At 35.2% G+C, this 14,321-nt stretch overlaps 1 protein-coding gene across 1 annotated transcript in view; it reads right to left on the minus strand.

The window, feature by feature from the left end:
• The window catches only part of MTTP (microsomal triglyceride transfer protein), a 69,120-nt gene that overhangs the window by 47,847 nt on the left and 6,952 nt on the right, over positions 1-14,321 (minus strand). The window contains exons 2-3 of the mRNA XM_058294946.2: positions 8,121-8,278; positions 2,008-2,195 (exon numbers count right to left, since the gene is read on the minus strand). Of these exons, the coding sequence (XP_058150929.1) occupies positions 2,008-2,195; positions 8,121-8,181 (249 nt within the window). The 5' untranslated portion in view covers positions 8,182-8,278. The remainder of the gene's footprint in view (positions 1-2,007; positions 2,196-8,120; positions 8,279-14,321) is intronic.

The raw sequence follows: 14,321 nt of genomic DNA on the forward strand, positions 1-14,321 counted from the left end.
AAAGTAGTAAAAGAATAGAAAGGGTGAGACTATAATTTCTTCTGTCATTTCTCAATCCATGCATCATAGGCTCTAACCATTAAAGAATAGAGAAAATATTAAAACATTAAGTATTTGAATTAGGTAAAAATGCTGACACTTAATCTGTGACTTCAAGCTTACAAAAACTGTGACTTGAATATGATTCTTTCTATGTCAATGTCACTCATTCCATTCATTCAGAACTGTTCCTGTCTGCCTGATCTCCTCTTCACTTCCTCTATCACTTGTTTGGCAAGAATCCCATCCTAATCTACTTCATCTATATGAATAAAATCAAAGGTAGCAGTCTCCAGATGCATTGTTAGTTGGTGTTTGGTAATAATCCCTCAGTGCCAGGGAGGCTCATTCTCTGGGAGTCATGTCCCACACTGAGGGAAGGTACTATGTTTACATGCTGAGTTTAGCTTAGAGAGGCTACATTTGAGCAACAAGGAGGCTTCCAGGAGATAACTCTTAGGCAAAATATAATACTAGCTAAAGTTTAAATTTCAGAAGAAAAAGTTCATAAGCACAATCATTAATATCAAGGGGCTGGCATAATGATCTATTCTCCTTTGCTAGGCACTGCCCATGTACTTGGGGGATTCTTGCCTCTCTATTAGAGAATGTAGCAGGACTCCCCAGGATAGGATTTCAATATTCTTTTAGAGTTTTGACAACTGGCACAACTCAGCAGACCAAGTCAGAACTTTATTTCTTCTGCCAAACCCCACTGCAGAAAGTTATAACTCCTCTTTAAATTTAACACCTCCTTGTCATGCAGAGTATTGGTGTTGAAAAATCCTAAATAATTTGTTTCTATTTCTACCTGGAGTGACACAGGGACATTGAAAAGAGATAAGTTACCTGGGAACTGATGGCTAAGTAGGCCAGTGGTATCAATGCCTTGAAAATGTTCCAAACAAAACAAACCACACAAACTTGGCTCACTTTAGACCAGAGGTCAGAAGCTTTTTCTGTAAAGGGCTAGATAGCAAATATTTTAGGCTTTACGGGCCATTGAGTCTCTGTTACAACTACTCAACACCATCATTGTAGTGTGAAAACAGTCATAGACAATAAATAAAGCAACGAGCATGAAAAAAAAAAAAAGGTTGGTCTAATTACTGAACAAGGAAGAAAAAGTTTCCTGCAGAATACTTCATTATTCTATTGGGAAATGACTCAGAGTGGTGGTGGATGAAGTTTTGATCCAACTTGGAAAGTACAACAATTCTTAGAGACATCTAAAGAAGCAAAGATCTCTATTATAAAGTGAATCGGCAACTACTTAAGTTATAATAGGGTAAATCTTGTTCCAAATTCTTGGTCCTGTGCACCAGTTTCATACTAACATGTAGAAAAACAATGGACTTATTAAAGGAATCTGTTGTCTTCAGGTCCTTGAAAATCAAATATGGAATCACAATATCTTAAAGTTGAATGAGGCCCCAGAGGTCACCAATTTGACCTTCTTTTCAACACATAAATTCTCAGTCCCTGTACTGACTTAACAATTTCCACTCAGGAGAGCACTTGTTCCTTCCTCAGGAAGAATATAGAATAGGTTTACTCCCTCATTGATAATTACACTTTTCATATATCAAGGAACTTAGGCACCTCTTAATTTTTCTCCTCTTTCAGTTAGTGTTGTCTCAGTTGTTTTTCTCATTACATGGATCTAGAGTCCTCATTTCCTGAATATGTAGAGTGGATGCTAGTTTAATGTCAACAGACAGAACTGGACATTATACTCCAGTTACTCACTAGCATTTTCCTTCTGTTACTTGCTTCAATAATTTGGAAAGATCAGATCATTTTTGATTAGCAAAAACTTCACAACTGTAGATCTACATATTATTTGAGTAGATAAACAAATTAAATGGATACAGAACCAAGAGCACAAACAAGTGATATTAAGTAGCGCATTTCTCACAGATCTTGTTCACATCTCATTTTTGCATCTGTCTGGTAGAAAATGCCCACCGTGATTTTGATCAGTTGGTCATCATCACCATCAGGATTCCTCCACAGTAAGATAGCATCCACACTGGATGAAATTCGATAGCCCACAATGTCTTGGAGTTTTCCTTTGCCCGGATCAAGAATAACTTCAGTGGAGTATGTAAGTTTGTACAGCCGGTCATTATTTAATGAGAGACCAGTTGTGTGACCTGCATAAAGATAGTGATATAGTAAAGTTTTAGTTGTAAGGCACTCATCAAGCCAGGGACTGTGTAGTCTTGCTGTCAGTGCCTTCCTTGTTGTTTAGCATTGTGCTGCTCAAGGGAAACTAAGGAAATATTGGCTGAATGGAAGAATGAAGCTGTGTTTCAACGTGTCCATCTATTTAAATCATTGGCTTGAAAAATTAAAAAATAGGTAAACAAACAAGCTCTCATTTCATAGGACTGTAGTTTGTATCCTTACTCAATAATCAGATTATCTATCTAAATATTGCCTTGGTTGAACTACAAAACGTTTTTAAAGAAATGCTATTACAGTGCTTTTAGTTTTTCAAGTAGAGGTCCTGCCAGGGATTGCTTTATAAAATTAATCTGAACCACTTTAAATTAACATATTAATTGAATGCAAAATAAGTCAATGTTAAAGTAATTTTAAGGGTTAGAAGGCAGATCTGTTTCTTAATTTAGTTAAAGAATATCTTTCCAATGTAATGGACTCAATTTAATTAGCAAATTTTGGTACAAAAGTAGAGTTTAGGGCCATACATATGAGGCGGTAATCTAATACCTAAAAATATGCAGTCAATATTGTGAGCCAAGAAAATTGACATGTGGAATAGTTCAGTCTCTCCAATTCACTGTAACTTAGCTCAAAGAAATGTAAAAGAGTAGCATCAAGTCTTCTCCAGAGAGGAATTGAAGAGGTATGGTCATAAAAACTCTTTTAAGTTATTTTCTCTCTGTGTCTTTCAGGAGGTAGAAAAAAAGTATTTCAGTGTACATTTTTCCCTCACTGCTAATAAGGCTGCATTGTCTAGCTACCTATATATAGTAGGCTATTATAACTTTTGTTTCCTCAGACTATATGCGGATGCTAAGGTGGGGAAGGGGAGAAAACGGGGTTGAAATGACTGGGCTGGAAGTGAAGCAGCTGCCAAATTAAGTAAAATTCCTTTGCAAAGCCAAAAAATTAAGAAAACCTCTGCAAAGTCTTTAGCATCTACAGAGAAACATTCTGTTCCATTGTCTCCACAACCTGAAATAATACCTCCTGCCCAGAGGAAAATAAAGGTTAAAATACATTATCTCTAACAAACTGTTCTAAATGTTTTTTTGTGTATTAATTCATTTAATCCTCACAAAAACCTAATAGGGTGGGGTACTATTATTATTCTCATGTTATAGATGAGGAAACTGAGGGGTATAGATATTATACAATTTACCTAAGGTAGTCGAGTGGTAGAGTAGTTGACTGGTAGAACTGGGTAGTTGAGTGGTGGAGCCAGGATTCAGACCTAGGCTGCCTGGCTCCAGAGACTATTCTTTTACCTGTACTCTTCTGCCCTAAAACTTTAGGTTGAATTCCTTTTTATTTCTAGGGAATGAGCTAGGAATTCATTCTACAAATATGTACAGTGGCACCATTCTAGACTCTGGGACTATATCATTTAGCAAGTGGACAAAATTTCTACCCTCATGCTGTTTATGTTTAAATAAGGGGGAAACAGACAATTTTAAAAAAATAGGCTCATTATATAGTGTGCATGATGGTTTGAAGCTGTATGTACCCCAGAAAAGTATGTTCTTAAAGTTAATCCGTTTTTGATGGTGTGGACCCATTGCAAGTAGGATCTTTTTGGTGACTGGGATCTTAAGATGGGACCCACCTAATTCAAGATAGGTCTTAATCCTCTTACCAGAATCCTTTATAGGAGAATGAAATTCAGGCAAAGACAGAGAAAGCCACAAAAGCAAGAAGCTGAAAGCAATGAAAACCAGGAGAGAAGGGAACAGCAGACATTGCCATGTGACTTGCCACGTATCAGAGAAGTCCAGGGTTGCCAGCAGCCGGTCTGTTGGGAGAAAACATTACCTAATGATGCTTTGATTTTGACATTTTTTCGCAGCCTCAAAACTGTAAGCTTGTAAACTAATAAATTCCCGTTATTAGAAGCCAACCCATTTCATGGTATCTGCTTGAGCAGCTTAAGCAAACTTGAACAGAATATTAGAAGAGCTAATGAAGAAAAATGAAACACGGAAGGGGTATGAGGATGCTTAGGGACAGGCGTTTGTGAGAAGATGATACTCTGGGCAAAGACTTTAGGCTAGCCATGGGGACATCTGTGGGAAGAATATTCCCTGCTGCAGGAATAGCATGTGGAAATGTGAAAAGGCAGGTATGGTGGAGGCACAGAAGAGATACAGAGAGGAATAGCGGGGAGGCCATTGAGGATGGAACTGAATGGCAGTTGCAGCAGTAGAAAATAAAGTGAAGTACTTATGGGGTGGCAGGAGAAGGTGGAGGAACATTTGCATGGACTTAGAGTTTGGCTCTACATGAATGGAAAACAACCTGAGAGTTTAGTTGTAGGAGTGACATGATCAGATAAACCTTCAAAGAAAAGGGACGAGCAGTTTACGAGGAATCAAGAAGAGTCAGAAGAGGGACATGTGGGAGTGAGTATCCAGGTGCAAATGCACAAAACAGACTGTGCCCAAGCACCAAGTCAAGCAGAACCTGAGGTATGAGGTACAGAAGGAGAAAAACCTTGAAGGAGATGAAGTCTGTTTGTGACACCGCCAGCCTTTCCTATCTCCATATCTTCTGCATTTTAACCAGGGTCTCCACTGAAAGTTCAGATACTGACTGTCTAGCCAAGAAAGAACTTTTGGCCCAAAGGCCTTCTTTTTATGGTTCTTCTCAAATTCTGCATAGGGCATGAAAGAAATGCATGTCGCCTTATATAATCTGCACAGCAACCCTGAAAGGCAAGTATAAAGTTATGATTGAAGACAGAAGCAGACTGAATTTTGACAGCATACAATATAGCAGCCATTATGTGGAGTTTGACGTTTACATTTTATGAAGTCCAAATTTTGTAGACTATATGAGGGTGTCTTCTAAAAAAATATTTTTTTAAAAATTGTGAGAAAGCATTTTTTTAAAAAATCCTAAACTGTTCCAAATTATCATGTTGTTCATTCTTGATATGTGATTCTTGACTATCACACAGAAGTGATGAAACACAAGAAAGAACGGGCCTTGTTCTCTCAGAACTTTTTCCTACTTCTTTCAATAGGTGACATAGGCAAAAATGGCTCAAAGAGCTGTATTGTGCTGTAGTGTTGTCCCTACTATTTTTTCTTCTTTGAAAAGTATCTCTCTTATATAATTCAGAATCTGGCAATACTGTGCAATGAGGACAGAGATTAAAGTTAATTCTCTTCCATTTATATTGTTGAGGTAATTTCCTTTTTAGGGTGTTGCTCTTTAGAGTATGCATAAAGACATGTTGTGAGAAGCAATGTTAGGTGAAACCATCTTATTAATTTTAGTCAAAAGGAGTCATTTGTTCCCTCAAGTGCATTTAAAAATTTTAAGGGAGTTAAATGAAACAAGACTCTTAGTTTTGAACCTTTTAAGAAATGTCTTTAAATACTCATTGATAAAATTTATATGACAATAACAATAGTTAATTGGCTTAGAAAGACAAAGGAGAGAAAAGTTACAGGTGGCTTGAAAGAGAAGTGATATGATAACAAGGCTAATAGATTAAGGAATTTAGTAATCTAACAGAAAACTATAAGAAGTAAAGTAAAGGGTAAGGAAGAAAAAAAAAAGAAAGAGGAAAAAAAAGGTAGGGAGGAAAAAAACACAAAACTGGTATGTGATTAATGATAATGGACTGAAATGTAAGGGTAGGATCAGAGACTGAGAGAAAGACAGGAAGTGAAGAACACGTCAGGTTTAAAGGTGACAAGGTTAAATGGAAAGTTTATGTGTGGGTTATCAGAAGTAAAAATAATATAAAGAAAACTCAGGGAGTAGATGTAGCTCAGGTGGTTGAGCATCTGCTTCCCGTGCATGAGGTCCTGGGTTCATTCCCTGGTACCTTCTGAAAACAAACAAATGAAAAAACCAGCTCTCATTGGGGAGCAGATGTAGCTCAGCGGTTAGTGCCTGCTTTGCATGTAAAAGGTCCTGGGTTCAATCCTCAGTACCTCCTAAAAACAAACAAACAAAACAAAACTTGAAGAAGGCACTAGAGTAGAAGAAACATTACAAAGTATAATTATGAAAAAGTAGGAAAAACTGGAGTCTTTAGAATGCAGACGCTTAGCATCACTTTTCTAAATAGACCCTCCTTCATACTAACCCTACCCCTTTTGTTCTCTTCACATTCATACTTGCCTTCACCATAAATCTGGGGATTTGCTAGACAGTTACATTTAGCAAATGCAATTTAAATTGTGAGATGAGTTTTGAGGTGATGCATTGGATCCCAAAATTTAAACATATATTTTCAGTAAATTTTGAAAAAGTAACATATTTTTGTAATCTTTTCTCAAAGACGGCCTCTAAATTGCATAATTTCAGATTCTAAAACTCTGGATCTGCCTGAGCTTGTATATGAAAAAACTACCTACTGTCAAATCCTAAGCCATTGTCTAGTGTGTGTGTGTTTCAACTTTTGTAAGTACATTTATTGAAAACTTTGTTTTCCAATTTTATGATTCATAGAATGGGATAAAGGAGAAGCCCACAATAAATATCCTATTGCAATTATTTTTCATCAAAATAATCGTGGTATTAAATTTTAAGTTATGGTGTTGAAATCACTCTTATTTCCAATTCTTAAAAGTATGATAGATAATAAAATGATGAGTTCTTCATGTAACAATTCTCAGTCGGATATCACTTACAAATCTTCATTTTATTCTAATTTTAAGAAAATTTTCATCCAAGGAAAAACTATATCTTTAAATCTTAAACTTTTAGAATCTGGTGAAAAAAATAAATGGTTAAAAAATATTATCTTTTGTTCAAGATAAGTGTGATTTGCGTAGGTGAAATAATTTAAATTAAGCCCTCCATTTATTGTTATTTATAACAAAAATGATCTTTTTTTTCCCAATGTGAAAATTTTCTATGCAAAAAATTCTTCAGATAAACTCGACTTTATGATCAAAATCCACATTTATTCTGAAAGGGTTTTAAAAGTTTATGAGTGAACTGTTTTATACAAATTACTTAAATAGTTTTCCAAATTGGACATTATCATACTCAGTTATGTATTAGATAGATAGGCTGGGAGAATCTAAAAAGTGATAATCTTACATGGCACAATATTTAGAAATACAAGGATTTTAAAATATGGCTCATTTTAAAACAAGATTTCAAAGTCCATTTTGAAAGCTTTCCGTAAAAAAGTTTTCCTTTTTGCTTTCTCTGAAGGGCATCAATTCATGTTTTTATTTTTAATCACCTTTATCTTAAAACGAAAATATACCTAGCAAATCTATTTTTTCAAAGATAATAAATCTTCACTCTTGAGTTTTTATCATGTAACTTTATCATTTTTTAAATTTGCCAATAAGATAATTCTGTCACTTTTGAATGGCAATGGGATTAAATACATGCTTTATCGTTTCATTCTCAGTTCTTTGGTAAGTCAAATTCCTTCTTCATTGGGTTTAATTCTTTCTGAGGTCACATTGCTAAGCAACTAGAAGGAAATTTAAGAACAGTTTTTTGCTTTCTTTTTCTTTGTAAATCTTCTTTTCCAATTCAAATGAGGGAGCAGCATTCAATGAGTGGCCAACAGCAACAGGTAACAATAGCTGGCATCTTTTCTCGCCTTTTAAAAATAGAGCATGAATGGGAAATCCACCAAGAAGCACATGGTCTGGGGACTGAAAACTAAATGAAACCTCTGTTTTCTTTAATGGATGTAAGAATTTGAATTTGGTTTTCATTCCCATCCGGTCATGCCTTCACAAGCATTCCAAAGTTACACGGTTTTGAAGATGGTTTAGTTAGAAAACTCAGTATTAAAACACACGCATACATATGCACTCCTTCCCCCAGAGATTGAAATTAAAATTTAGCCAAAGACAACATAAACTTACCTTTAACAGATGCTGAATATGAGGAAATGAAGCAGAGGAAAAGCACAGCAAGAAGAATCATACTGCTTAGCTAGCCTCTTCTGCATTCAGTTCTTAGCTAAGAGTCACTGAGAAGTGGACTCTTCAGATGGCAGCCGAGGAAGTGACCCCCTCAGAACCTGCGACAATAATGTTTATCTTTGGGTAAAGGTCAGATTCCAAACTCCAAAATCAGGACCTAAGTTCGATGAAGGGCTCACTGTTAATGATTAAACTTTGGTGGGCTGCAGTTTTCAGTCTCTCTTTTTCATTTTTTTCACTCATTAGGAAAAATCAAGGAAGTTTTCATTTTTGAGAGCTAAACCACAGCAGTCTACTTTTTATAAATGCAGATATACAGAAGCATATTTCAAGAAAACTGGTGCTGACACTTTTCTCCCCAACATGTACTCACCTTTATGCCATAATAATAACTGCCTATCTTCTCACTTCAACAATCTATGTGGGTGGGTGATGAGGGCAGTCAAACTCGGTTAAGCTTAATTGAATTTTAATGTTTCTTGTATGGTCCCTTTAAACTTTTTATACTATTTGCCTGCTATTATAAAAAGTCCTTCTGAATTTTAGGATTTAAATGTAAATTGTTAAGTTATAACCACCACCAATAACATCAAAATAATGGTAAACAGAACTTTAATTCCTGAAATCTAGATGATTTCCCTTTATGTTTGAAGCTATAATTAAATGGGATTTTAGCAAATTAACATTGTCTATCATTAATGTGCCAGAAGTTTGGAGGAGGCCAACTGGGTATAGCAGACCTTTAATTTAATTATACCTCTGACAAGAAGCACTTGCCTGAGTACCTCAATTGGTTAGATTGAATCCTGTGCTTTTTGAATCCCATTTCTAGGAAAAGATTCAGAAAATTAATTGTGAAACTTATCTGGAACTAAAATGAGTATCCTTGTATAGCAAGGGCCATAATGACTGAACCAACTTTTCTCCCTGGAAACTCCCATGAGAGAGACCTGTAATGAACAATACCTACTAAATAAGATGGTATAAGGGACATGTGGGGATGTTTTGACAAGAAAAGGAATAAAGTGCTTCCTTCTTAAGGGCTATTTGAATGTACTTGAAAATACTATAGCCATATTTCAGTCTGAAATATAACCTTGCATCCACCCTGGCCCCTCTCAAGACCATTTTTCTAGAATCCTAACCTTGAAGTGAAATCTTTTATCAGGGATAGCTGACTTGATAGGGAGGGCCACAAAATGAAATACAAAATATAAAAATCTCCAAAGTCAAGCAAATTCTCATTTGAAATATATCTTTATACAAAGACCTGAAAGATGAAAATTGTCCTTATCTTTTTTACTGAGATTAGAAATTTCATGTGCATAAGGTTAGTATACAAATTATGGCTAAAAAAAATAAATCATTTTGTTGGGAATGCTACCTTAAAGTTACAAATATTAAGTTTTCATGGGGTTAGACAGACATGGCCATTCTTAGAAAAACACCTTTGTTGAAGAAGTACAAGTTTTTTATGAATAGTAGTCATTATGAATACAATTTATTTTGAAAGTGCTTTATTTCTTTACATTTGATTAGATCTCTGTGTGTTCCTACAATTTCTGCATTACATATATAGAGATATGAAGGCATTATAGTCACTTAAACTTTATGCAAGTAATCTTACATATGTATTTATTTAAATTAAGGTTAGTTTGCTTCTTATTTGATTTTACTTGAGGCTCACAGTTACCTAGAACCTTTAAAGTTTGTGGTTAGACTATGTGGTGTATGAAACGTGTCTCTTCGGGTAAAGTACTATCCGTTGTCAGGTGTTTACCAGAGTCCAACCAATAAAAGACATATCACTATTGCCTAATAAAATAAATGCTGTTTCATTTGAGCATTTGTTTTCTACTAGTAAGCTCCTACAACCCACTGTATTAAGTAGTCATTTCAGTATAGGGTGTTCAAATAAGGTGCTTCTGTTGGTAATAAATGACCATTTTATATTATACTTGTAACATATTATTTTTATAAAGGCATTTGAGAGACATGCTTCTTGAGCTTCTGTCAATAGAGATGTAATAAGACTGCCAATCCCTTTCAATTTTCAGTGAACTTTATGTGCCAAAGAAAAGGCATTCCCCTCTGTTATTCTGTTGACCAAGCTGAGCAAAGACTACAATATGTGTGGGAAATACCTCCCAAAGCTTACTACCTCTTTTACATGGCATGGGAACAGGACAGAAGCATACCATATGCAGTAGTAATAAGAGTTACCATCTATGGGACAATTTCTATACACTGTCAAGCATTTTACAGTTTTTACTAAATTCTCACAACAGCCGTTTTACATATTAGAAAAATAAGGCTCAGTTTAATTTAGTATTTTAAAGAAAATAGAAAACACAAACATTCAAATCTAGACCCATATTCTTCTTTGCTTAAAAAAATATTAGGGACAAGTAGTGAAAAATTGATTTCTTGCAAATAGTGAGAAATTATTAATTGGGAGTGTACTTTAATAAATCCATCACGACTTTGTTTGGAGGATAATAGAGCATTGATTTTTGTGGTTAGATGTTCCAGGCTGAACATCCAGGGGGCAAAATTGATTCTGGTATAGTTAGACAAAAATAAAATAATAGATTTTATAAATGCTACTGAATGTGATTTCTTTTAGTAGTATATAACACCATGTAATACTTGCTATACTACCGTTTTGCAGTGATAAGGAGACTATGAAATAAAAATGGATGACTAATTCCAAAGTACAGTAGTTTCTGTTGCGTATCAGAGGTTGCTAGGAATTAAACAACTCATATGCCCAGATCAGAAGATAAATGAACTTCACCCTGTTAAAGGTTGGAAGGAAATGCATTACCATACTAGATATTGCTATAGTAAGTCAATATGTATGACCACTACAGAAAAAAGTCTATTTATAACATCAGGACTCTTTACCCTGTTCTAAAGAGGTTTGACATTGATGAAAATTTCTTTTTCAGAAAAATACTTTAGCTTATCACTAAATGATCATAATATTTTAAAATCTAGAAGCATCGCAGCTAAACATGGTCAAGAGTTTACCTTATAGTTTACACTTTGCGCCACACATTTTTATACGTTCTGACAAAATACATAATGGCCTGTATTTGTTATTGCAATGTCATTCAGAAACAATTCCGAAGTCCCAAAATGCCCCATGTTAAACCTATTCTTCCCTCTCCCTCTCATTAGAACCTCTGGTGACCACTGCCTTTATAGCAATGTTACAAGACCTTTCATTGCTAGAATAAGTCTACTTTAATAATTATAATAATATTATAATCACTATAATATCTATTTTAGACCATAGTTGCATTCCCCCTTATGTTTGTTCATTCCTCAATCTTGAGGATTTTAGGATGGTGATGCCCACTCTCTTTCTGATTGAGAGGAGGCTTAGAGCTCGTGGGGCAGAAGGATGGCCCTGTCTTGCTTGCAGCTGTAGATACTGTTTTTCAGGATGGACCTTATCCATCCTCATCATTATCTTAGTTGTCCTGGGTGAGTCCGATTAACTGGAGAATAAGTGTTGCAACTCTGCTGAGATTCAAGACTTAACTGGCATATGAACAGACTGAAGATTTAAGTCTCTGGTACATATATTTAAAGAGTATAGGTTCAAATTAAATACAAATGATGTTTTAATGGTCAAGGGATTTCAAAGTGAGCTGGGAGGTTATTACAGAGGTTATACTTAAGCAAGTCTCAGGAGGATCTCTTGACTGCAGCAGTAAACAATGCCTCAAGCACTGCTCCTGAGGGCCCTAGAGACATCTAGACACTATAGGCAGGATAGATAATCTCAGGAATTCAGCACCCTCTCAGTGGGCCTTACCTTGGAATATATGTTCCACAATATAACAAAGTTAGACTCATTTATAATTTCCCTGTACATGGCCCTTCTGTCCCTTTTATTTGCTCCTGTTTTTTTTTTTTTCTTTTTTAATAGTAGCCATTCTAATGGGTGTGCAATGGTATCTCATTGATTTGCATTTCCATAATAGCTAATGACATTGAGCATATTTTTGGGTATTTTTAGATCTTCTCTGGAAAATGTCTTCAAATCTTTTGCCCATTTTCAATTGGGTTGTTTGTCCTTTTATTGTTGAATATAGGATTTCTTTATAGATTCTGGATATTAAACTATTTTTGGACATTTGGTTTCAAAATATTTTCTCCCATTGAGTAACAGTTGTTTGATGTGCAAAATGTTTTTGATTTTTTTGAAGTTCTGTTATCTACTTTTTTCTTTTGTTGCTCATGCTTTGGGTATAAAATTTAAGAAACCATTGCTTAACACAAGATCCTGAAGATTCTCCCTCTACATTTTCTTCTAGGAGTTTTTTAGCCCTGGTTCTTATATTTAGGCCTTTTTTCCATTTTGAGTTAATTTTTGTATATAGGGTGAGATAAGGATCCTTCTTCATTCCTTTCCATATAGCTATCCAGTTCTCTTAGCACCATTCATTGAAGAAACTGTTCTTTCCCAATTGAGTGGACTTGGCGGCCTTGTCAAAAATCAATTGGTAACAGATCCTAGATTTGAATACAGGAATTTGACTTTATAGTTGACATTTATTTCCTGCAGATGGATTTCTTATGGAGATAAATAATTTCTTCAATAAAATCCTGGATAATAGGTGGTTCATGCAATTGTTTAGTGAGTGCCTTGGATCATCATCAATGAACCATCAGTGGTCCACTGTCCTTTGGTCGGTTTAGTCCCTGATTACATGTAGCATCAATAGTACATGTCTCTAATTAAGGCCTGTAACAGGCTATTTCTGTTGGTAATTCTCCATAATTTACTTTGCTTTTCTTGAAAGATGAGAGCTTGGTAGTGGAGATCAAATTATACACAATAGCGATTTTATAGAATGGAAATTATTATACTATTTTAGATACAAAATTATTTTCCTCTTTCTCAGCCATACAATTTTCCTCATCATAGGCAGATGTGAAGATTAAATGATATAATAAGTGCAAACTAACAAAATGCCTGGTTCATAGCAGGTGCTTAGCAATTTCTTGTTCTTATTTTACTTTGATATGGATATCTGCATATAGATAGTATATCTCTATATAGATTTTACATTGTATTTAATTTGGTTTTATCTGGAGATCAATAATAATTTCTTGCTTATGTCATTTTGTTTATGTCCTCATTGAAATTATACGAAAGAATGTCTGTATGAAAGCAAATTAAAATAAGACATCATTTTTACCTTATTGTTCAGTGAACATAACCAATATTTATAATATTTAGTGTTGGTGACACTTTAGGGAAAATGATGCTTTAACACAACATTATTGGGGGAAAATCTGGTATAGAATTTTGAGAGAGCAATGTTACAAAATATGTTAAAATTAAAATATGCATAAACTGAAGTGGTGATGATGTTTCTAGGAATTTCTCCAACAGAAATATTCAAACCCAGTAGGTAAAGATGTCTGTAAAGTAATATTCATTACAGCATGTGTGAAAAGCAGAGTATTAGAAATAATATTAATATCAGGCAAAAATGGATTGGTTATATGAATTATGGTGCAACCACAAAATGGAAAAATACGTAGCAATTAAAATGGAAAGTGAATAAATATGAAAGCAAAATTAAAAAAAAAATCAACTGGTGGAAGCAGATATGGCTCAGACAACTGGGGTCCTGCCTTCCACATGGGAGGTCACTGGTTCAGATCTTGGTGCCTTCTAAAGAAGACAGCAGGCTGGCGTGATGGGATGGTACAGTAAAGCTGACAGAACAAGAGACACAAGAAGAGGGAACATAATGAGAGACACAACAAAGCAGGGAGCAGAGGTTCCCAGTGCTTCCTAAAGAAGACAGTGAGTTGACAGAATGGACAGGTGAGGCAAGCTGATATGACAAGATGATATAACAAGAGACATGGGGAGGAAAACAATGAGAGACACAACAAAGCATGGAGCAGAGGGGGTTCAAGTGATTAGGCAACTCCCTCCCACATTGGAGGTCCCAGGTCCAGCTCCTGGTGCCTCCTAAAAAGAAACAAGGAAGAGGAACAGACATAGCAAGTGAAAACAAGGGGGGCGGGGGGGGGGGAGTGGGAGGAAATAAATAAAACAAATCTTTAAAAAAATATATCAATTGGCCAGAATGTGGCTAAAGGGTGGAA

The sequence above is a fragment of the Dasypus novemcinctus genome, chromosome 1 (assembly GCF_030445035.2).
Source record: "Dasypus novemcinctus isolate mDasNov1 chromosome 1, mDasNov1.1.hap2, whole genome shotgun sequence".
In the NCBI taxonomy this organism is placed as follows: domain Eukaryota; kingdom Metazoa; phylum Chordata; class Mammalia; order Cingulata; family Dasypodidae; genus Dasypus; species Dasypus novemcinctus.